Consider the following 23,217-nt stretch of genomic DNA (forward strand, 5'->3'; position numbering starts at 1 on the left):
CCCAAAGGTTAAGGAAGTTCTCACTACTCACCCACATGGGGTCATTCAGCTCTGTGTCCTGCACCCGGACGCAGTCCATGCTAATCTCTATCTTGTTTGTAGGGCCATTTTCAGATGGGCCATCGATGAAGTTTAAATCGATTGGCTGAACTGAGCATATTGGCCTGAAAAGAACAGAGTAACAGTTAAAATTGGGCCAAATTCTGTTTTCCAGCCTGCACATTCTGTGATGTCACCCAGGACTTAGACAAGACCACGAACCAGTCTCAGGACAAAGTAAGTAATTACTAATGAACAAGTCCCTCATTGCCTGTTATGCTAACAGCAGCCCCTGAACAGGACAGGGCCTGGAGGGACAGAATAATAAGGTAGGAACACAGGAGTTAAATCACTGAAAGACAGAACTCATGGAGGATTTATAGCAGTAACTGTCTCAGCATCAGTCATGGCGAGTTAGGAATGGGTCAGTTTTATTTCCTTCAATGAACCTGACAAGGTGAACTCTCCACCACCATCATCTCCATCTCCTCTCCCTCCCATCAGTAAAAGAGGAAAACATGCAACCTGGACAGAGTAATGATCCCATTTCCTTAGGGGAAAATGCCAACCGTCCACCTTAAGTGATCATGTGCTAGAAAGCAGTCAGCTCAGCAACCAAAGGTCTTGAAGAGAGTCAGTGTCACTGCTGATCTCTGTATCTATTCCCCATAGCCTGGATGTAGAACCCCTTGAGAGCCCAAGAGGTGTCAGCCATCACAGACTCACACCCACATCTGTTAATCAACAGGTGTAGAAGACTCCAAAACCCCCAGCATCAATCCCTCGAGAGGCATCCTGTCTCAAAACACCTTCTTCCACAGGTTCCACGTAATAGCTACTTACTGTTCCAGGAAGTCCCAGATATGCTGGAGCACCTCTGGGCTGAGGAATTCCCTGGGCTGTGAGCTCTGGGACATGGCCGATCGGTAGTAACTCTCCTTCCAGGAGAAGTGGCTCGGAGTTTCTACAAACCTTAAAAAACAAAAGCAAAAAAAAAAAAAAAAAAAGAAAAGAAAAGAAAAGAAAAGAAAAGGGAAAAAAAAAAAAAAAAAGAGACACACACAAAGATATGTTGAATGCATGAGCCCAAGTTGATGAAAACCCATAAATAGAAGCTATTGTATGAAAAAGGAGACACACTGAATGTCTGGAACATTCACAGCTGTACAACACGCATTCCACACTGCTGCAGATGCTGTATTTAGATGGGAGAGAATTTGGCCACCCTTCCCAATAAGTTAAATACCTCTGAGAGTCCACTAGGGTGCTGTGTCATAGGAATCCCAGAGGAAAAAAAAAAAAAAAGCCACCTTCCTTTTTAACCTCAAATAATCAACTTTCCATACAAAGCAGGTAGTCTTTTTAGCATGTGAAGCACATAAGCAGTGTGAGATACCGCTGTCACTGGCTGGTTGCCCCTCTAGATTGCATGTCCTTGGGTCATTTAGGTGACTTCTCCTACACTCAACCATTGCAGCTGAGGTCTTGGACCAAAATAGGCACTTTTTGAAAAAACTTAAATAATAATTTAAAAAATATCTTCTTTTTGCTTTATTTTCTATGGAAATAAGTTCCATCACATCAAGTTGTATCTGCTTGTCTACTACCTTCTCATCTCCAATAATTTCTGAGCCTGACCAGCTGATTTTCACCAGATTTGCTAATTACCTTGACCATATTTATCTCCTTAAGCTCCCAAAAGCCACACAGAAATAGGTGGGCCCAAGAGGAGCAGTGACGAAGCAAGAGCACTCATGCCTTCCACAGCTGCACATTCTTATCCCACTGGCCAATTTCTAAATTCAAATGCAGCAGCTTTTACACCCGTGTCAAAATACTCAACGGCTACAGGGATGTAAGGGGAGGGCAGGAGGAATTTCTCAAGTATATTTGCAGTCGACAAAAACTCTCAGTTCAACTTAATTAGAGTACGAGGCAGGTGACAGCCAGTCCTGCTACAAGGACGGGGGCACCCCACAAAATTTTCATACAAAAGGAGTTGTTTTGGCACAATGCAAGTGAACAGCCACACTCCCTGCCAGGGGAATGGCTGTGGCAGGAGCCAGGGCTATAAATGGATTCTAAAGAGAATTGGACTAACATTTGGTTTGGCACATTTTGGTACTGTTTAACACAATGGTCTAAAGAAATTGCATGGAAGACCCTAATTTATTAAGCTGCCAAAATTAAGAAAGAGTGTTTCAGAGGAAGCATCACACTACAGTTATTCTTATCCTCTACTTTTTCCTGAAGCATCTGTTTCTGGCTGCTGTCAGAGCGCGATCTATCTCTCCTCATGTATGGCTTCTTATGTTTTGATGATGACTCTGTTCTGCAAAAAGCAGGACTTCTCTCACCTCTGCTGCCCACAGAACTGCATGTTCTTTGAAAAGAGCAGATAGTTTTCCTAAGCTAATGGAAATCAAAGCAGTTTCAGCCCCCAAAAACCATAGCTGAGCATGCCTCAGAATAGGTGAAAGTATCATTTCAGTTGCTCACCCTTTTTGTGATTAACAAAAAAACCCCAACATCCTTTAAAAGTTCACGAACAGCCAAAGACAAAAATAAAATTCAGAAGCGTCATAGCCAATAGCTCTGTCTCACAGATGTGAGCACATACCCACACTACATGTGAATAAATAATCACAAATCCTCCGAGAACAGCAGTTATCCCACAGAGTGTCAGAAATTACTCCTTTCAAGCTTTCAGTCTGGTAAGGCACTTTCAAGAGTGCCATATTGAAACTCAGAAGAACAGATCTGGCCTAAAGCCTGCTATATAAGCTATGAATCAAAGCTTGTGGTAGTGTTGAAGGAGAACAATGGGGAGTGCATATTCCCCAATTTGCTCTGCTACTAAACCCGCAGACCCCAGGTACTGCTCGATACCCTGTATCCAGTCCTGATGTCTAAGGAACAGCCAGAGAAACCTCACAATGGGTTCTCCAAAGCCAAAGAGCTCACTTTTGACACTTATTTACCACTTATCACAACTGCCTATGACTTGAACACTAAAAATCACTTTTTAGGAATTAATTGCCAAGGTACCAACAACAACCATCTGTACCAGCTCATTACTACATAGACAGAAATCAACTTCACCAAAAAGAGTTATTGCAAAGCAGACATTCCTCGGAGTCCTTTTTTCTTCAAAAAGCCTCAGTGCAATGGGGTTCCTGCATGCCATGACATGCCCCAGCTTTGGTTCACAGCTGCACAAAGTCATAGGTCTCAAGAAGGCAAAGCAACCCAGGTCAGCACTGTCTTCTCTGGCCCTTGTGGTCCCATTCAGCAGCAAAGCAGAAGTTGGTTATCATAAATCTACCCTAACCAAGCACTCTTCACAGTGCCCACAGCCTGCAGGAGAGGGAGGAGATGTTATCTGCACAGACTGAAAAAGACACATTTGTTATTCTATGGCTCTGAAGCTAACAGAGCTGTTGAGAAGAGTCACACCAGTTATGGACATAACTGGTCCATCCCTGTACTAAACGCACTCCAAATTTCTCCAAAGAGACATTTTCCAGCTATGTCATCTTTATCCCTGTACCCAACCAAGCCCCTGGCTTAGATGCTCCTAACAAAAGTGTTATCAGATATTACCTGATGGCCAAAAAGGTGTGTTTCTCTATACCAAGCAAAAGAAATTCCCTGGTTAATGCTTTCACAGAGGCAAAATTTGAGACACTTCTTCAACACTCTCGGCAAAACCTCTACTACCTGTACAGCTCTATTTCCAAAGGAAGCTGCAGGATTAGGTGGCCAACCTTGGCAAGGCCCTTGTGAGAAGTCTACAGCATTACAGAGACAGTGAGCATTGCTTTTTACTTAGTTTGGTGCATCCTGCTTTCAGGTGGGAAAGAGCTGTCAAGCTGCAAGAAAACCAACTTCAGTTCAGCACAAAACTGCATGCAAACTAAACTGTCTCCTTCCCTGTGATCTTAAAATCTAAACCTAGTGTCATTTTCCTTAACAGAGCTTTCAATATAGAGAAGCAGCACCTGTCTACTAAACAGGATACCTAACTGCTCACGTTTGCTCTTCCACAAGAACGTAACAGCTAAAGCCCAAGCAAGACTCATGCATAAATTTCACTGCTCTAGTTAATTGACTTTTCCCACATCAGCAAATGCTCTAGTTTCAGTAAAATAATCCCCAAGTGCCTAAAGTTAATCACAAGATAGCAGGAGTTTGCATTGTTCAAATTGTTCCCACCAGCTGCCTTTTTTTTTTTTTTTATTAACAGACATTTAAACATCCCTTTTACCCACAACCACTCATTCCAAAGTGCGTCACAGGAGATAACACTACTGAACACAGCCTGTTATACCAAACTACTGAGTACAACAGGAGAAAGCATGGTAGCAAGTCTTGTCTAGCTTGCCCTCTGCTTTAAGTCTACAAGCTAGTTGCCTGTATTAACTGCTGAAATAGTTGTCAGTCAGCTTGCCACAAGCACAGAGCACTAACTGCATCAGGCTGGAACTACAGAGGGACTTAGAGCTCCCATCAAACTGCAAACTGAACAAGACATAACACACACAAGCCTCTTCTTTAAAAACCACCAGGGGATTGTTAATTAACAGCAACAGCAGGTTAAATCTTCTCTAAGAAGCAGCACCTCACCAAGAGCGTGGGGACACAGCTCCTGAAACACTGAAAATCCCAGGACAGTTTCACTGTCATTCATTCACCAGCAATGCACTCTCACTGAAGTCTAGCTCAGCTCCTTCCTATTTATTTTGCTGAAGCAAGAGCAGCCCAGACTCCAGGTGAAAGCATTTTTCAGATTCATTTGGTGGGCTGAAGCCTTGGGCACACTGATTGTTGTGCTGCCTCCTGATTGTTTCCCCAGAAGTGCTGTGTTACAGCCCACCGAAATGGGACTGCATCCCAGATGATTTAGTTTGCCGTCACACTGATGAGTGAGATGTCTGCAAAATATGGCAGTGAGAGCAACTTTTTACCTGTGCCCACACAGCACTCAATTTCAGAGTCTTCTAGAATGCTGAGAGTGTCAAATTTCACAAGAACCACCCCAAAACCAAAACCCACCCCACCAAAAAACAACCACCAAACAAAAAAACCCTGGCAAGCACAGCATTTGCCTTTCATAAGCCTTAGCCCATCTGCAGTGCTATTGCCATTCCCTGGAGCCAAAGGTCTCAACACAGGTGGAAACAAAGCCCTGACTGCTTGGCCCAGCCCAACATAAACTGGTGGCAAACCAGAGAGAAAACAAGACATTTCTGCTGCCACTACCTCTCACTAAGCACACGTTTCCACTCTTCACCACATTTTCCCCCTTCCTACCTTCACATCAAAGACATTAAAAAAAAGCACCAAAACAAAAGAAAAAAAACAAAACACTTTCTACTCCAGAAAACAATGACAGAAAACCATTAAACTCAACTATTGCAATGCAGCAACCAAAAAAGCCACCTTTCACTGCAAACAACCTTTCTTAGAAAGGGCTAAACCCAAAACATCAAGGATTGACTTACCACTGGGGAGAAGACACAAGCTCCTGAGGAAAGCAAGACCTAGGTTTGATAGAGAGCATGCACAGCCCCTCCTCTGTAGCTTTAACCTTAAAGGCAAATGCCACCTGCTTTCACTGATATAGGGTTAGATCTGATGCAGGGTGCAGCTTAAGCACAACTAGGGCATGTGTGAGTCCAGGAACCTCCTTCCAAAAATAAGAAAGACTGTTGCAACCAAGAGATAGCATAGTTTCCTTCATTTTTTTATCCAAAACAAGCTTGGAGCTTCAAACCTCTGAACTTCCCCTGGGTTAATAATAGAGTTTATGAGCAAACCAGAAGTGAATAAGGTGTCTCAGTGAAGGTGCTGTGCTGGGTTCCAAGAGATCCAGCCACCTCCAGTTCTCCTTAGCTTCCCTCAGAAGCTGGAGCTCTGGCATGGTTTGTGTTTCTCTCGCAGGCTGTGCAAACTTTCAAAACTATCAGTGTGGTTCACAAATGCTAAACTTCATGGCTTGATATTGGTGTAATGCCACAGCCTAAAATCTTGTGAGAAGAGATCATTCACAGTAGGGACAACCAAAATGCTTTGGAGCATTTTTTCTTCATGTTGCCAAAGTTACAGGATGTTGCTTTCTGCCTCTCTCCACCAAATTCTATGAATGGTGTAAAATTTTCTGTCACTGGGTCTCTAGTCCTCAGTCAGTGGACAAGCAGATGGGGCCAGAGAAGTCTTTCTTTCTAAGCTACAGATTTTGCTGCTTTTTCACGAGATATATTCCTCTAAAGGACCTGTTAGTGGAGTACCCAGGAAACCTTGATGCGAAGAGAACATCTACTGTTATGAAGAAAGCACTTCCACACTATACAAATGAACCCAAAGAATAATGAATAGTGTCTAAATAATGATATCTAATATGGCTAATTTTATTCATAGCTCTCAAAGTGCTCTACAAAGGAAGATGGTGAAATTACTCCCATTTTACCTGTGTGAAAACTAAGGCACCAGGAGGTCATAGGATTACTCATCACTACTCAGCGAACCAATTGTGCAGCCAGAGATACAACCTTCATCACCCAAGTCCCAGTCTGGTTCTGCTCAATTTTGGGTGTCTAGATCGAGAAATTCAAAAAGGCCTTAATTTCTTCAGATAGAGTATGGACTGCACTTCCTAGATCAGGAAGCCCCTAAACTTCATTTATCTTCAAGAACCAAGATGCTGTTGCCCAGGAAGGAAAATCAAGGCTGCAGAAATGCTGTGACCGGTTTTAAGCCACAGAATTCAGGGTGGAAGTAGAATTCAAACCCAGATGCCCAGACTAAAAACTAATCTTTCTTCCTGAATGCTTAAAGCAGTTAACCACTTAACAGACCTTAATTCATGCACAGATTAACATATTAGCCCTCAACTGTCACGGGGTGTGGGCCGGATAGAGAAGTCACAGAACAGAGAAGGCAGCAGCCTCAGCTTCAGCAATCCCAATCCATGTGCTGGTCTCTGCCTTCTCTGATTACACCTTGAAGTGCATCAAAAACAATAGTAAACAAATGATTTAAAGGTCATGAGTATTAAGCTTAATTGCCTGAGTCTTGGTGTCAGTTGTATTTTTAGTTCTTGAGTGGGCAGGGGGCTTCTTTTCGGACCGCACTGTTAAAACTTGAGGAACTTGGCAGCCCTCTTCCTGCTGGAATTCCCCCCGCTCTGCATTTTAACACAGCAGTGATTTGTAGACATCGCTACCTAATGAAGCTCACAGCTGTGCAAGAGGAGAAGGAAGCGGGGTCTGGCAGCACGGGACAAGCGTGTGCCTGGCAGGCAGTGTCATCTGGAATTCCCCGAAGCATGGAGCATGCTTGTCCCCCACAGCCACATCAGCCACCCGCAGCCAGCAAATCACACCCTGGAAGCACCCGTTAGAGACCTCTAGTAGTCAAACAGGTTCGTTGCCGTAAACAGGGAGGGGGGCAAAATGAAAGCCAAATGGTAGACAGGCAGGCTTTCAGCCCCCTCAGAGAGGAGGTTGCTGTAGAATTTCAGGGATCTGTATTGCACCTCTGTCTATGCCTCTTTTCTGTGTTTACTTCATCAACAAGCAGCCCCCTTCCCAGCATGAACTGCACTGTACTACACATTTTCCTGTTTCTTTCTTTGCCTGATCCCAAGGTCTTGGCTCACGTGAGCGTAGAAGAGACTGACTCCCAGCCCAACAGAAGTGGGTCCTGCTGAACTGCACTCACAAATATTTATCCTCCTTTAGATTTCCAGCCCAACTATCAGGTTTAACTTTTTAAAATCTAGACTTCCAGCAACTTCTTTAAATCCCTCAGATTTTCCTTCTATATAACACTGCTCCTGTGTATTAGTCCCAAAAAATATCTCCAGAAGAAGACTGATGGATGTATATGTTTGGAAAGGTGAAGGTAAGGAAAAACAAACACCGACACACAGGGTTTTTTTGAGACAGAATATGACTTTCATCTACAGTTAAAACATCCATTCTTTTTTCCCAGATGCCATATTTGTCAGATGTTTCCCATATCTAATATCTCACTAAAACCCATGTGGACAGCAGCATGGGTTATGGGGAGGGGCAGCTGAGAGAAAAGTGGTCCAGTGGCACAGAGACATGCATGAGAAAATGAAAGATGCTAACTGCCTGAAGGGTGAACCCTGATCTCAGAAGTAGCCACCAACCAAGGCAATACGGGGAACAGAAGAAGGAACTTTGAGTGACAGCGGCAAAGGGCCCTGTGACACTGCCAGTGTCCTACAGCATCCATTGAGGACAGCCTTGGAGGACTGTTAGCTTCTTCCTATTCTCTAGGCAAATGACACTCGTATTGCGGCACGCCTTGTTACATGATATTTAGAGGAATTAAGTCTCAGAAGAATGCCGATTGCATTGCTTGTAGAAAGTCTGTGTTCTTCTAGAGTCTACTATAACAGTGCATCCTGATCACCCTGTGACTTAAATTTCTCTTTAGGAAGTGTGCAAGCTGAATGGAAAGGGGTAGGAAGGGGTGGTTCAACTTTCTGGTTACTCTTTACTCAAGTCTTCAGTAGGCGAGCAACTGACCTATATCAAAGAAAGTGAAACTGGCTGCGGAGAATAATCTTCCTAATTCACCATACTGCAAAACACAATGGGGATTTTTTTCCATTCATCATCTTCTTTCAGTTAGAGTCATCTTGAGTAAGACTATGCCTACAGTGGATGCAACATTTGCAGTTTTGTGGCAGCCCCTCAAAGCATATTATATCACTGCAGCCCTGGGCCCCATGCCAATGCCCTGCTCCAGCGCTGGCAGCAGAGGTCCTTTGGGAGAAAAAACTCCCTCTGCGGTCCTGTTGCTACTGTGCTGAAGGGTTTCCAGCCTGGGCACTGCTTGGCCTGTTCCCTGCAAACTGCTGGGAACAGCTTCTGGAAGCAGAACCAGTTAAGTGCTATCAGTAACCCCTGCAGCTCGGGAACCCAATGCATCTCCTGTCTACATCTCATCACATCTGCTATCTATATGTCATCGTTATCAGCCCTACAACAGGGACCACTTTTACATAATAGAGGCATTTATTTGTCCTCCGGGCTTCAGGCAGCTAATCACTCTAGCAGCACTAGAGGCACTGTGCCCTAATTGTTGGAGCAAGTCACCCCTATTTTTTTTTTTTTCCCTCCAAGGATTCCTTCAGCACCTTGTGAACTTTCCCAGACCTCTGTTATCTCCCACTCAACCTTGGACACGTCCTGCTCCACCCTCCCCTTTTCACCCATCCTTGGAAACGACCTCCTCACCCAGCTGTGGACATCCCCTCACCTTCTGCTCAGCCCTGACACCCACTCCCTTTATCAGCAGGGGCCAAGAGAGATGGAGCTCTGGCCAAGGTGAAAGCACTGCCACAGCAATTCCTACACCTGCCCACTGCAATTGGCGCTTTCTACTCTGGGGTACAGAGCCCTCGCAACCTCCAGAAGACCACCCAGGAACCTAAGCAACCTGTGTGGGGAAGCCAAGTTAGAGTGCAAGGCTGGAGCTCAGGACACCCAGCTCAACCCCTGGGCCCTGGGTGACCTGTCCATCTTTGCCCTTCCATTCCTGAGGTATAGCATTGCCCCAAACTTTGTAAAACACAGAGACCTGCTGACCATCAGTATATCTCCAGGGAAACATACTCCCAAGACTTCCCAAATTTAAGTAATACAAGAAAATTTAAATTGTCATCTATTTTTAAAAAACATTTAAACCAAAAACAAAAAGCAGTTGCAGTTGTATTATTTTGTAACTCGCTTTTCCAGTCAATCCCTTCCCCAAACCTATTTGCAGCGACGGTTAAAAGCAGTGGCCATCTGGAGCGGGAGGAGTCAGAGATGCTGGGCAGAGGTGAGAGCTTTTACCAAAGTAAGTGAGAAAGTCTTCTCAAAAGCAACAGGAGTGGAAAATCCAGGCCCAGCCCTCAAAATTCTGAGGTATTTTTGAGCCAAGTCCAAAAATAATTATTGTAAGATAAACTTTACAGGCAAACTGTTCAGAAGCCACAAAACATTTTCAAGCCCATTTAAAAAAGAAAAAATAACCCTTTTGGTCTAAATAATAGACACCATTTACTTAGTTTTAGATACCCAGCTGAGAATGTGCATTTGTGTCTACTTTTCAAAGTTTACACACAACTTTTTGCAGCCAGCCAGCCAGCCCGCCTGATAGTTTTACATCAGGACAAAGAGTGATGCCTCCTTCCCTTGGTGCAGGAGAGGATGTGAGCGCAGATCTCTGCTGAGAGGTCTCCTGCTGGGTTGGTGCTGCCTCCAGCCCTGCCACCACATGCCAACCTGTGCTGCTCAGCTGCAGCCACAATTAAAGATGACAGAGACCATCTTTTGTAGCTCCGGGGAAGACTGCCTAACCCAAAATCACCCCATGACCCACTCATCCACCCTCAGTAATGGTATGCAGCAGGTGCCTGGAGGCACAGCCACAAGCTGCCAGGGAAGGAGACTCAGAGATCTTTGCTATTTCATTCTGCTGCACAGTATGGGGAGACCCCTTATCTTTTCTGGATGCCCAATGCGGTCTAAAACAGCTAACTACATCCTTTCCAGTTATCCAGATCCTTGCAGCACCAGAGAATATTAAAAGCAAAGAAAGCAACAGCCTCAGAAATGAAAGTGGGCAAGGTCATTTTCAAGAGCTGACAGTCATGACAAAATACAGCTATTACAGGCCTTCATCACTATTCTTCTGTAGTGCTTTTACGTATGCAATAAGGAAAATTGAAAAGTTCTGAAGAGGCACTGGCCAAAAATCTGACCTTTCCAAGGCTTGCTGAATCAAATCTGGCCTTTTGAGCTTTGTTCATCAGTATTTTTCCTGTGAGCACAGCATTTGCCCAAGAACAATATCTACAGCTGTTCATTGCTGTATATTTTTTACAAGAAGCTTGCTTTCAGTATTTGCCCCAGAAAATGTGATTCTTTCAACTGTTGTCTGACGAAATTTTGCAGTGTTGAGTACAACCAGCATCTCTCAAGTTTCAGTAGTCTACCTCCACCACAGCAATACAGAGACCACAACACAGAATGAGAAATTACTTTATTTATTACAGAAGGTAAAATAATTCAGCCAAGCGCATCAGAGCTTCAAAAACACAGTTGAGGTATTCGGAACTGGCTCTCATTAGATACTACAAGGCTCTGAAAGAGGCCAGAGCTAGGGGAAAAAAACTAAACAAACACCAAACCCAACAGAAAATTTCCACTTGCAGCCTGGGTATAGCAGCAAGGAAAGACTTCAAATACATCCACACCGCTGATCTGGCCCGGGTTCAAGGTCTACTTTGTGTATTATCCCTTGACTACATGCAAACACGTATTTCAGATGTGGTCCTGGGCTGAGCTCTGGGCTGTCTGGAGAAGAAATGACTATGAGCACTGTTGAGCCCAACCTCTTTTTTTATGTATCGTGAATTAGTTAGGCATGGTCTAGGCTGAACTTCCTACACTCTAGTCTACCACCAAATATCCTGAGCTCATCCCTTCCTAAGGGCTGCGACATCAGACCACCAGCTGCAGGCAGCACATCTCCAAGCAAACCCAAGAGAAACCTCCACATTAAGGGTTCACCACAAGCACAGCTGTTCCCCAAAACACACACTGTGCTGGGTAGCTGCCAGGGAGATCTCTGGGCTCCTGACTGCCTTGCTTGTTAACACAATAAAAATGAGATTGTGTGGTGCAAAGAGCAACTCTTACAGCCTAGGGAGCAAAGCCACAGCAGTATTTCTCCCAAAGAGTAACAGGGTTAAACCAGAAAAAAACCCAACACATTAGTTTGTACCTCTTTTAAAAGACACAGTCAGAACCCAACAACATCTCATATGCAGTGCTCATGCCTGCAGAGATGAAATCAGGCTCAGTGCTTCTTCCAGGGAGCGCGAGGATGAAGCACCATCTGAGGAACTCTCACACTGCTGATTTACATTCTCCAGACCATGGCATACAGATAGCACCCAGCTGAGCAGACAATAAGTCATTTCAAGCACAGTATTCTCTATTTAGTGGCAGATACACATAGAAGTATAGTGGATGGGAACTGACGGAGTGACTCTGCTATTAGATATGGTGAGTTTATGTAGAGTCCTTCCAAGACAGCTCCACAGAAGCTGCAAACACTCGGTGCAGCATGCAGCCACTCCTGACAATGAGATGTGTCTGCCTCACTGGGCCTGCTACTGAAAGGCTCAGTGGAAAAATAAGAGACTTTTGCAGTGTGTGACTGTGGACTTTGGAAAACCATATAAGACAAGCTGAAATCTGCAGGTGTCTGACTGCCCTCCATGTCCCTGGGGTAAATATGCTGGGTGTAGATTTGTGGGTCAGGACCAAGGTGCTCAGGGGCTGTTGTCTCAGAGCTGGTCTTGGCAGTGGGCTAAATCGAGTGCCTGCCCTCACACTCCTGCACCAAACACCATTTCTGGGGTGTTTCCAGCCAGGAGAGAGAATAAAGGGCTTCTGCCTCTCTCCTCCCTGGTAAGGAAGTTTCAGTCCTCTCCAAACCTTTCCCAAGCACTGATGCCATCCAAAACCTGCCAGAGACAACCAGATGCAGGATTCAGGTCTCTCCCACCTCTGCTACAACTGCATCCACAGAACTGAGTGTGCTTTTCTGGACCAAACTAATAGGAATACTCAGACTCCATGGCATGGCAGAGGCACACACAGCATGGGCTTTTCTGGCTGTACTTGCTGCCTTGATTGCTTGTGCTGGGGTTGCAGCCCTGCAATGTGTTCTGAGCTTTGTTTGAAGCCTGGCACAGGTTTCCTGCAAGCAGACTTCCCTGCTTGCACAGTGTCACTATCAGTAGCACTAAGGGCATACGGTGCCCAGGACACTAACACACTCTGCCAGGAATGGAGTTTCTTTTAAACTTGCTGAGATTTGAACCATTTTGATGTGTGAAGGAATCAGATCCTCTCTCTGCCAGGGTCGCCCCAACAGTTCCTGAGGAATGCTTGCCCAAGTGCTTGGTGTGCTGCAGCTACAACCCTGGGGAAGGCACTGGACACCAAGCAAGCTGCTGCTCTCACAGTTCATACAGGATGGGCATTCTCCAAATTTGTCCACCATGAGGAGGCAGCAGGGAGAGGCTGGTGAGGGGTCATCCCACACAGGTCTCAGCATGGCTCTCCTCCAGGAAGAAGCAAAGCAAGAGAAATCACGCAGCCCACGCTGATTTTCAGCCCTGGGGTACTATGCACAGCAGGACATTTAGTCATATAAATAGAGTCAGAGAGGAGAGGGACAGCTTCCCCAGACAGAGAACATGAAATATATGATTCTTTTTTAGGACAGGAAGGTCTCAGACTTGTCTACTGCAAAAGACTCATGACATTTTGAGTTGAGCCAGGTAAGGCTCTTGGCTCCCTAAGGCACCTACTCTTACAAAAGCAACACAAATTCTTTTCACTATGGACTGCCCAGGGAACTTGCATAATCCCTCCCTCAAACTCTTTCAAGAAGGTTGAATTTTACAAAATTATAAAATAAATCATCACGATGATACAGAAAGTCCCCAGAGTTCTTTAGAAGCAGGAAACTGTAAACAGCAACATCCTGTGTTTCAGTAAATAATTAAAATGCAAAACAGAAACACCAGCAAAGCAGATGTTAGGCACAGATTCCTGTAATATGAATTTGGTTGAAGCTCCCACTTGTTACCCCATCAGCCAGCCTGCTAAATCTGATGTGTTTCAGATGATAGACAATCGCCATTCACCACCCCTGCCATCAGTGATACTCCTATAGGAAAATGAAGTCTTCTGCTCAATACCACGCTAGCTGCATTTTTTAGCCCATAGCAACTCTGTAGCAGGCCAGGTATTGCTCAGTCCAAGGGCAGAGAGTCCTTCTTTCAAAAATAAGAACACTTGCAAGAACCTTTCTCTGTGTCACAAAATAGCTGCAAGACAAGGCAGATGAAGGACAAAGAATTAAGAGCAGATTATAGTCCTGGAAGACAGGAACAAGCAAACTGTTTATCAGAAACACTGCTGGTGTGTAAAGGAACGCTACCTGGAGTGCTCACAGCATCTTTGCTTTTGCAACTATGCCTGGTGCTAAGAAATTACAGGGTTGGCTCCCTATAATTTTATCAATACATTGCCACACCTAATGTGATCTGTGATTTTTGCTTGTGATTATCTTAAAGCTGTAGCTCCTGGAGTGCTATGAATACGTCAGTCTCCCATTCCATCAAAAAGAGAAATGATATTTCCAGCCTGTACATGTTAAGAGAAAAATTCGTAAATATGAACAACAAAACTTGGAAGACAGTGTAAAGAAATTTTATTATTTAACATTAAGATTTTTAATCCTGTAATACTTGGCCACCTAATGCCCACGTTAACTCTTAGAGCCAGCTGAACTACAATTTCACAGCCGTCAGCCACCTCACAGACCCCATTGACAGCAAGCACTGCAATCCCAACATTTTGCCTCACCAGCTCTGGGCTCCTCCTTCGGAGTTAGAGGCAGACACTGCTGGCAATACACAGCTGAGCAGCTGCTGCTGCAGCATCCAGCTCACCAGCACACTGCAAGCTTCTTTCCATGCATTTTTTAGGTGCATATCAACATTACTAAACTAGACAGAAATTGAACCTCCCAGGGCAAGGTTTTTTTATGCAGACTTATTTTTATGTTGCAAAGAGCCCATTGAACCCCCGATCACTTACTGCAGGGTTTCCCCCTTCTCACTCTCAGGGATGGCTGTTCTCTTTATAGCTCCATGCACTAACTGAATTCCCCTTGCTTACGTGCATCAGTATTTATCACATCAGGCCACCTGTGGCATTCAAACACCTGATCGGAGATGACTCAGCAGCAAAATCCTGTGGGGAGATGGTCTGCTACACAGTAGTAAGTGATTACAAACAGGCACCAGAAACCCCCAAGCAAGCCCTAGGAATAGACACAGTTGTTTTCATGAAGCTATCTGAGCAGATGAAAGGATATTATCTATCTACTATCAGCAGACCTAGTCAAACAAACCTCAGAAATCTATTATAGCAAAACATTTTCCTTCTGATTATTTCAGTTTTGATCATGGGCTCCCACCACAATGCCCATATTCCCATGAAGTTTTTCACATAAATGCAAAACTAGCTTAGAGCCAGGCACCAAATTAAAAGCCAAGTTTCCTTCCACATCCAAGACGCTGCTTCCTCCCCCATGCCTAATGACATCTATGAACATTTTTTTTAAGGGTTCAATACTCCTTTGGCCATTTGTTGGACATCAGAGAGATTATTTTTCCCAAAACTGACATTGAGCCCTTCTGCTCTGTATCAGGCCAGAAATCCTTGTGTCTGTTGGGAGGAACCATTGTAAGGCAGCTCGTAGCAGAAGGTACCATGCAAATCTGCAGGGGGTTATGACAAGTACCATGAACACCTTAAAAATCTCTGAACAGATGAACTATTGGGAACTTGCTTCTTTAATTTCTTCAGTATTTTGGGAAGTTGAGCAAGATGCTATGAATTAGGTATTCTCTCCTCATAGCAAAAAGGACCACATGAAAGACTCAACATATTCTCCTTATAGTCCTTTAAGATCTGGGAAAAAACAAAAAATAGTTGATTTGATTCCACTTTAGTCCTTTAAGCAGCAATAAAAGACCTCCAAGCAGATAAAGATTTTTCTTATAACAGTTTTGAGGAGCACATACCATTTTGAAGACGAAAAGAGAAAAGTGCTGTCTTTGGCAATGACTGTGAAGGGGTTGCAACATCCTCAGCACAACAACAACTCTCCGATACAGAGCAAAGAGGTCCAGTGGGGCCAAGGAGACTGCAGGGGCTCTGCCAGGAAGATGGCACTGAAGAAGGTTTAGCGTGCTGTTCTTGAGTGGTGTTTTGCAAAGATCCTATCTTCTAATCCCATCTTCAGATGAGACTGCAGTATAAGAACACGAAAGCAACCAAAGAACAGACCTCAAAGGAGAGATAAATACCCTCCCCTCCTCACACCAGAAGCGCACATCCTTAGCAAGGTGCTGGGGGCAGCTGAGAGGTCCTATGCTGGCAGTATGTCCCCCCTTGCAGAGCTGCTCTGCAAAGACCTCACACCCTTAAGGCCACCCTGTGACAGCTGTGTCTTGGACACTGCATGCTGTCCCCTGGTGTGCATCTGGCTCCAACTGGGGACCTTCTTCCATGGGATTTCTTACAAGGGTGACAGCGCAGCCATGAAGGTGACCACCACCTCACATGAGAGTTCACCGAGGCCATTAAAAAAAGCACATCCTCAGCTCCCCTCCACCTTTCCTTCCTGCGTGGAGCAAATTCTGCTCCTCCAGAAGCCACCAGCTGCTCTAAGCACACCACAAGCTGCTCAGAACAATTTCTGGCCCCTCTCTGAGTCTTTGGAAAGTACCTGCTGTATCACTGGCTGTTTCTGCAAATAGATCTATACCAAGTCATGTGGTTTTCCTTACTTGGCTTCGGGTCTGTCTGCCAACACACCAAATCTGGGCTCCCATCTCAAAGGTGAAGGCAGATGAGATTTGTCCACCCTGTCATAGCAGGAGTTCAGTTATCCTTCACCAAAGCTTAATGAAAAAGCATGCAGTTGCCCAAACACAAAGATTCTGCAGATTCTGAGATTAAATTGCAGGAGATAAAAAATTGTCTCCTGCAAGACATTACCCTATGACAGATTAAGGAAAGTTCTGTTACAGTGTCCCACAGCCAAAACTCAAGTGAAAAGAAAGCTGCTCATGCCAGCACTGATTCACAACCATGAAGGGGCACAGCATGTTGCTGTCTGTGATCGGGAGGGGTAGCCAGCACATTTTGCCTGAATGTGCCCCCTCCCAACGCAAAGGGAGGAAACTTGCTATTTCGTTACTGCCTGTTAGTAATGATGAGCACTGGGTACAGTGAGTTTTTCACCTTTGTGCTGCATTGCAAGCATTAACATTGGCAAGACTCCTATCTGATAATTGCAGTCCATTTACCAGTCCTGTTTGATACATGTGGGAACCAATGTAGAAAGGTGAAGCGACACATGCAATGCTCCTGACAAAAGATCCCTTTGAACCCAGGAGCTCTGGCTGACTGGAACTAGATCTTGCTCACCAAAATCCATCCAGATACAGCATCCAAGAGATGATGCTGCCATGGTACATGCCCTCCCCTCCCTTCCATGTCCCAACTAATTTCTGACAGAGCTTCCCTCATCCTCTTCTATAAAATAGATTTTATCTACATAACCGGTTGGGGTTTTTTTTTTGGTTGGTTTTGGCTTTTTTTTTTTTTTTTTTTTTGGGGGGGGGGGGGGTCAGTGATGTGTTTTGTGGAGTTTTTTGTTTTTTCTTTTTGGCAACCCCCCAAAACCCCAGGACCTTGTCTGAGAAACCAGGTTTCCAGTATGGGTGCTGCAGAGACCAGAGGATTTCAGGGTTGTTCCTCAACCTCTGCTATTAGTGAGATTTGAGAGGCTGGACTGTACCACATCGTGTTGAGAATATAAAGCCAGAAATGAAAGAGGAAAGAGCAGCTTGTGTGAGAGACCTTTCATTCAAAAGGGAGGAGTGAGCCACAGTGAACACCTTCAACACATCACTGATGCAAAATCCTGAGGCCTCCGATTAGCCTGGGCATGGGGAGTGGGGCAAGCAGAGCAGGACAGACCATAGTTCAGTGTGCCAGCAGGTGCATTCCCAACAGCCCCAAAAGAAGAGAGTTCCTGGGTAAAACACAGCCTAATGGCAATTATTTCCAAGAACACAAGTAACTTATCTGTAAACATCACTCCCCCAACCAGGCATTAGCTTTAAAAAAGCAGCTTTGGAGAGAGAGGCTAATTACATAGCTCTCAACAGCTGGACTTTGATCATAATTACAGTGCCTTCTTCATCTTACATTAAGTGGCTTTCAACTGCAGCTAGGTGGGCAATTCTTAGAAGGTGGAAATCCCGCCTATTTCAGATAGTTCACTCCTTTTATGACTCAGAGCTAGCCTGGGTTTTCTGCAGCACAGCATGAGCTCCCACAGTACCATCCAAACAAGTAATTAATGGGGGTCAGCAACTTGGTACTTCAATGCAGGTGCTCCTGTCCTTACAGCAACATACCTTCCTAGGCCAAGAAGCCAAAGCACTGAGCCTGCTTTATTGCTGGTTTCAAGCATTTCATGCAAATCCCTTTATAAAAGAAACAGAAAAACTTTGAGGTTTTTGCTCAACTCTATTATTGCTGAATTTAGCCTCTCTTAGATCTTTCTATTTAAGAAGAAAGATGAGCATACTCAGGATATATCTTTCCAACCTCCCTTCAGACGTTCACATGCTGCTATACTTGCGTCCCTCACTTCTGCACAGGAGTGTACGTCCCTGACAGTGTCCGGTGTTCCTCTCTCAGCTGGGCTGCAGCTCCAGCACTGAACTCCAGTGCCCACAACAAGTGGCGTTGTGAAGGAGGAGGCTGTTGTCCTGTGCCCCAGCTGAGTTGTCTGTACTTTTCTGTGATGCAGAGGATGCTTTGCTTTGATACCCACATCTATAAAGGAATAAATAGCCTAAATGAGAGAGCTGCGCTGTTGAGACAAAGGCTGGATGGCCTAAACAATAGCACACAACACTGGGAGTCTGGGCACCCAGCTATTTTTCCTCATCTATGGCACTGAATGACTGTGTTGTTCGGATACACCACAGCAGCAGCACATGGTTTCACTCCTGTGAAATGATAGGCAGTAAGTGTACAAGCATTACAATGGCACATTAGTTAACACCCCTAAGTGTAATCTGTGTTCACCTCTTGACAGAGGAAATGTTTTAGCTGGCTCCCACGCTGTCTACCTGCTGGACACCCCCAAAGTGAGGAGATTAATAGACGAAGCAACAACACAGGGTAAATCTAAGCCATGAATCTTAGCACTAGCTGGGATTTATAACTGTTTCCCTCTCCACACTGATCTACAGGGAAATCTGTGTGGCACCCACTGCCCTGCCCATTTGAACATGTTAACAGGGTTTCACTATTGTTATTTTGCAGCATGCCTCAGCTCAATGTTACCACTCCGCTGTTAAGATTATTACTAGATGTAATTTTAAAGTTGCAAAGTACGCCGGTATTAGCTAAATAAAGCACTTTGACCACATCAAAGTAAAAGTGTTTCAAACTGTGTAAAATAAATGCAATTATGAAACTATTCAATTTTGTTAAATCAGTCAGACAAACATCACCCAACATATCATGACTATTCAACCAATGGAGCTTAAAGCTGAAGACCATCTATGTCTTCAGGCTGAGAAGAGTATCTCTGGGACCAGCTTTCAGATGATTTTGACCTGTGGCAGAGCACAGCCACTAATAACTGGACAAATGCCACTCTTGGCTCATGTAAACAGACATGCATAACAGCTGACACATGTTATTACTCTAAGCTACATCTTGATCAGGTTTTATGACTGAGGGGTGTCGCAAACGCTATCTGTCCCAAGCTGTCCTGAGGCTTCCCACACCGCAATGATCACTTAAAAACTCGTCACGCTGCTAAGGTGTGGAGACAAGGACAAACTAAGGCACTGCTAAGAAAAGGAGCAGCACTTGTAGTGAAAATCCTCACTTGCCAGAGGATGTGGATTTGAAGGGGAGAAAGGCCCATTTAAAAATTTCTACAGAATACAGCCAAGGGAATTTTTTTTCTTTAGTTCCTGTTCCAGCTGGGTTTTTTTTTGCCTGAGCCACAGCACCAATTTTATGAACTTGTTCTTTGACATTGGATGGGATGAAAGTGGCAGGAGTTCACAGGGGCTAAGAAGCTGTCAGGTACACTTCCCAGCGCATCTTTATGCTTTCCAATTTATTTATTTATTTATTTATTTTTAACTTTCTATTTCAGAATTTGCCTGGCTGTGGCTTCCAGCCACCGAAACTTATTCAGTTCCTAAAAATCCCACCGATGCCAGCCCGAATCCACCTTCCTGGATGGGCACCGCTCTTGTACTGCTCTCCTCCTAGCCGCATGCACGGCCCCGGCAGGGTCAGCGGGGCTGGGCGGATTTGCAGGAGATCAGAGCGTGGCTACGTGTGCCCGGCCAGCCCTGGGGCTCGTGTTGTGGAAGGTCTTGCCGGGGAAACCAATACCCTTGGCTTCGTTTCATATTCCACTGCCATGGCAGCATGGCCAAGAACCGTGTGCTATTTCCCAGCTCCCCTCCGCTGGCCCCAAACGCAGCCCCTCCTTGCTGCCAGGTCTCCACACTCCTCCCCAGGACCTTCGCACTGCAGTGGCACCGAGCACCCAGTGGATTAAGGTGGGGTTGAAAGTCCCCCCCAAACACTGCAACAAATCATGATAGCAGGGAAAAAAAGAAGATAGCTGCCTGTAATGCCGTGGGCTGGGCGATAGTGACCAAGCCCCTTCTTCAACACACAGCTATGCAACACAAGCAGCCTTCCCCAGCACCCTGCAGAGGATGCAGAGTTAATAGTTAACCCTTCTGGGGATCGAATGCCTTCATGAGACACCAGCCAGGGCTTTTTCAAAACGCAGCCAGAACCTAGCCTTAAAGTAGCTCAACAAGTGGCTGTGCTCAGAGGATTTCACCTCTCCGAACTTTATGACTGGAAAAATACCATCTACATGTCATTTACATGCTTAAATATAGTATCTTCTATTGGGAGAAACAAACAAACTGACAATGTGATACTGTGATACCTTGTGCGGCCATGCTCTTTTATCTGCTGGAAAGTTATAAAACTCAGTGTAACAACAAAGCTAAAATAAGAGTGGTTGTCAGGCTCTGAGGCTGGCTGTTAGACAGAATGAAAAAGTATTCTTGGAAAAGTGCTCTCTCTTAGAAGGCAGTTTTTTCTTCTCTGAATCTTTTAAATGATTTATTTATCCTTTAAATTCCAAAATCTCAGAGCTTAGTAGTTAATCTCATATTCTTTCCAGGAGCTTTTTCCTTTAAAGGAACAAATAAACACACTATAGAAAGCTAAAGCAATTCCTGCACTACCCAAAGCACAGAGCAACCTTCTGCTTCAAAACACAGCGAAAAGATACTATCAGCTTTCATGTTATTTATCATATTTTTTTCCTCTAATGCCAAAGAGGAAAAGGGAGATATCTTAAACGGATACCTATAATTAAACAGTAACCTGTTAGAAAGCCAAAAATAATAATAAGCTCCACTGAGCATGAAGAGAGCAGCACATTTTTTCCGCGTGCAGCCCAGCTGCCACCGGACGATAGCAGAAAAGTTAACAATTACACAAGACACTCAGATCAAGTCTGTGATAGGAGAGAGTTACGTCACACTCAGAGACTCACCGCTGGATGCAAGGATCAGGGTAGTACTGCAAGGTGGTGAAAGGTGCCGGTTCAAAATTCATTTCCTTCGAGCCCCTCTTTGGGTACAAACCAAGATAAAATAAATAAATAGATATAAAGCCAGCAGGCTAAAAGCAATAAGGTCAAGTGGTACACGAGGTACAACTTTAGAGATTTATTTTACACTTGCGAATGGGTGGGATCTCCCAGGGACTTGGCCAATGGGATTCATCAAGTGACCTGAGCATCACCACCAGTCCCTCCTCGTCAGCTGGGCATCTTCTGCACGGATATTTTCCCCTCTTCTCAACATCCTTAATAAACTTCAGTGTACGCCGGCGACACTTGTTGGGAGCAATTCTGGGGCATCTCTGAACTTCTGATCCCGCCGGTCATTGGTTGCCTTCCTGCCTGACTTCACAGTTTAATTTTGGCAGCTCTTGCAATTTTGCAAACTGCTGTGGCTGCTGGTCATCCTCGTCTCCAAATGGCCAGAGTTTCCTCTGCTGGGTGCAGAGCCCGTGCTAAATTTCATTGTAGTTTAAAAGATTTCCTTGTCAACTCCGTGGCTGGTACCTGCGTAAAGTTGCCTGGGGAAATTTTCAGTCTCTCTCGCACCACAATTCAAACAGTCGGTTGTGGTCACAGTTTCAAAAGCTGAATGACAAAATATGGGGAAATTCCTCAATTAAAATTAACTCTGAACTTTTGCTCCTCTGCCTCCTCTTCCTGCCCTCCTCCCCCTAAGAAAGTTATCAGACATAATTGTTAATGTTTCCCTTTATATCTTTTGACCTTTTTTCAAAAGTAATTGAGATTTCTGTATAATCTTTCATTGCTTTGGTGTTCTGTAAATAATACATACATTTTCTATGTGAAAAACAATATTTTCAAATATCTTGAGGAGAAAATAAAAGAAAAAAAGAAAATATAAATCATATCTTTTTCAGGCCACTAAAGCCTAAAGAAACAAGAGCGAAGTGAAGTCCACCAAAACAAACTAGCAAAGATGAAAAGCAGATTTTATTTTCCTGAAGGAAACAGTCGTGTGTGTCCCCCCCGCCCCCCCGTCTTTTTTTTTTCCCCCTGAGTCACACACAAAATCATTCAGGAAAGCAACCTGTTTTGTCCCCCTGTTTTTGCCCTTCCATGGTTCATCCAAATAGTACAGGCTGTAAACCTATCCTGGTTTTGTGGTTTTGGAGAATGAATGAAATATGAATCAGGAGCTAAATTAAAATGGATTCCAGCAGGAAAAAATAACGTCCATGTATTGATGTACCAGTGGGATTGCATCTTCAAGCAGACGTATATGTTTTTGTGTACAAAGAGAGGGGAAGGGGCTGCCCTATAGCTCACCTACAGTGCTTCATTTGTGCTGATGTCAGCACAAACACCAACCAAGCAAAAGGCAGAAGCCCTCCGAGATAGCAGTGTTCGCCTTTTATTTCCCCCCCTGCGTTTTCCTCGTAGGAAATTTTGATTTGAAGAATGTCATGTGGAAACATTTTCTTTGCTGCCTGTGACAGGGTGGCAGGGAAGCTATTTCAGACTTGACATTCTCCACCCACAGTCAGCCTGATAGTTCCTAACATCTGTGAATTGTGAACCCTGTAAACTCGCAGGGTTGATCCCTGGCCAAGTCCAAGCAGCTTTCGCTATGATAAGTGGCATATGCCAAGGAAGAGAGGCTGGAATTGAAGGAAGTATTTATCAACTGAAGTTAAGTGCTCCCTCATTGCTGGGTACTGCTTCCTCTGCCTGGCCTGTGGAGGAGCAGTAATGCAAAACACCTTTCCTCTCTTAGGCTGAGCCCTGGAGTAAACACCAAACCTCGTAGCCTGCATCATTGGGGAAGAAGTG

At 44.6% G+C, this 23,217-nt stretch overlaps 1 protein-coding gene across 3 annotated transcripts in view; it reads right to left on the reverse strand.

Moving 5' to 3' along the window:
• The window catches only part of TP63 (tumor protein p63), a 104,425-nt gene extending 83,009 nt beyond the window's left edge, over positions 1 to 21,416 (reverse strand). The window contains exons 1-3 of one of the 3 annotated variants that reach the window (XM_086468499.1): positions 21,355 to 21,416; positions 883 to 1,011; positions 32 to 164 (exon numbers count right to left, since the gene is read on the reverse strand). In XM_086468499.1, coding sequence (XP_086324625.1) covers positions 32 to 164; positions 883 to 1,011; positions 21,355 to 21,416 — 324 coding nt within the window. Of the gene's footprint in view, positions 1 to 31; positions 165 to 882; positions 1,012 to 5,543; positions 5,603 to 21,354 lie in introns of those variants that run through there. The other 2 variants (XM_086468500.1, XM_086468501.1) reach the window with 2 other exon arrangements.
• Positions 21,417 to 23,217: the final 1,801 nt, after the last annotated feature.

The sequence above is a fragment of the Leptosomus discolor genome, chromosome 7 (genome assembly GCF_034619465.1).
Source record: "Leptosomus discolor isolate bLepDis1 chromosome 7, bLepDis1.hap2, whole genome shotgun sequence".
NCBI lineage: Eukaryota > Metazoa > Chordata > Aves > Leptosomiformes > Leptosomidae > Leptosomus > Leptosomus discolor.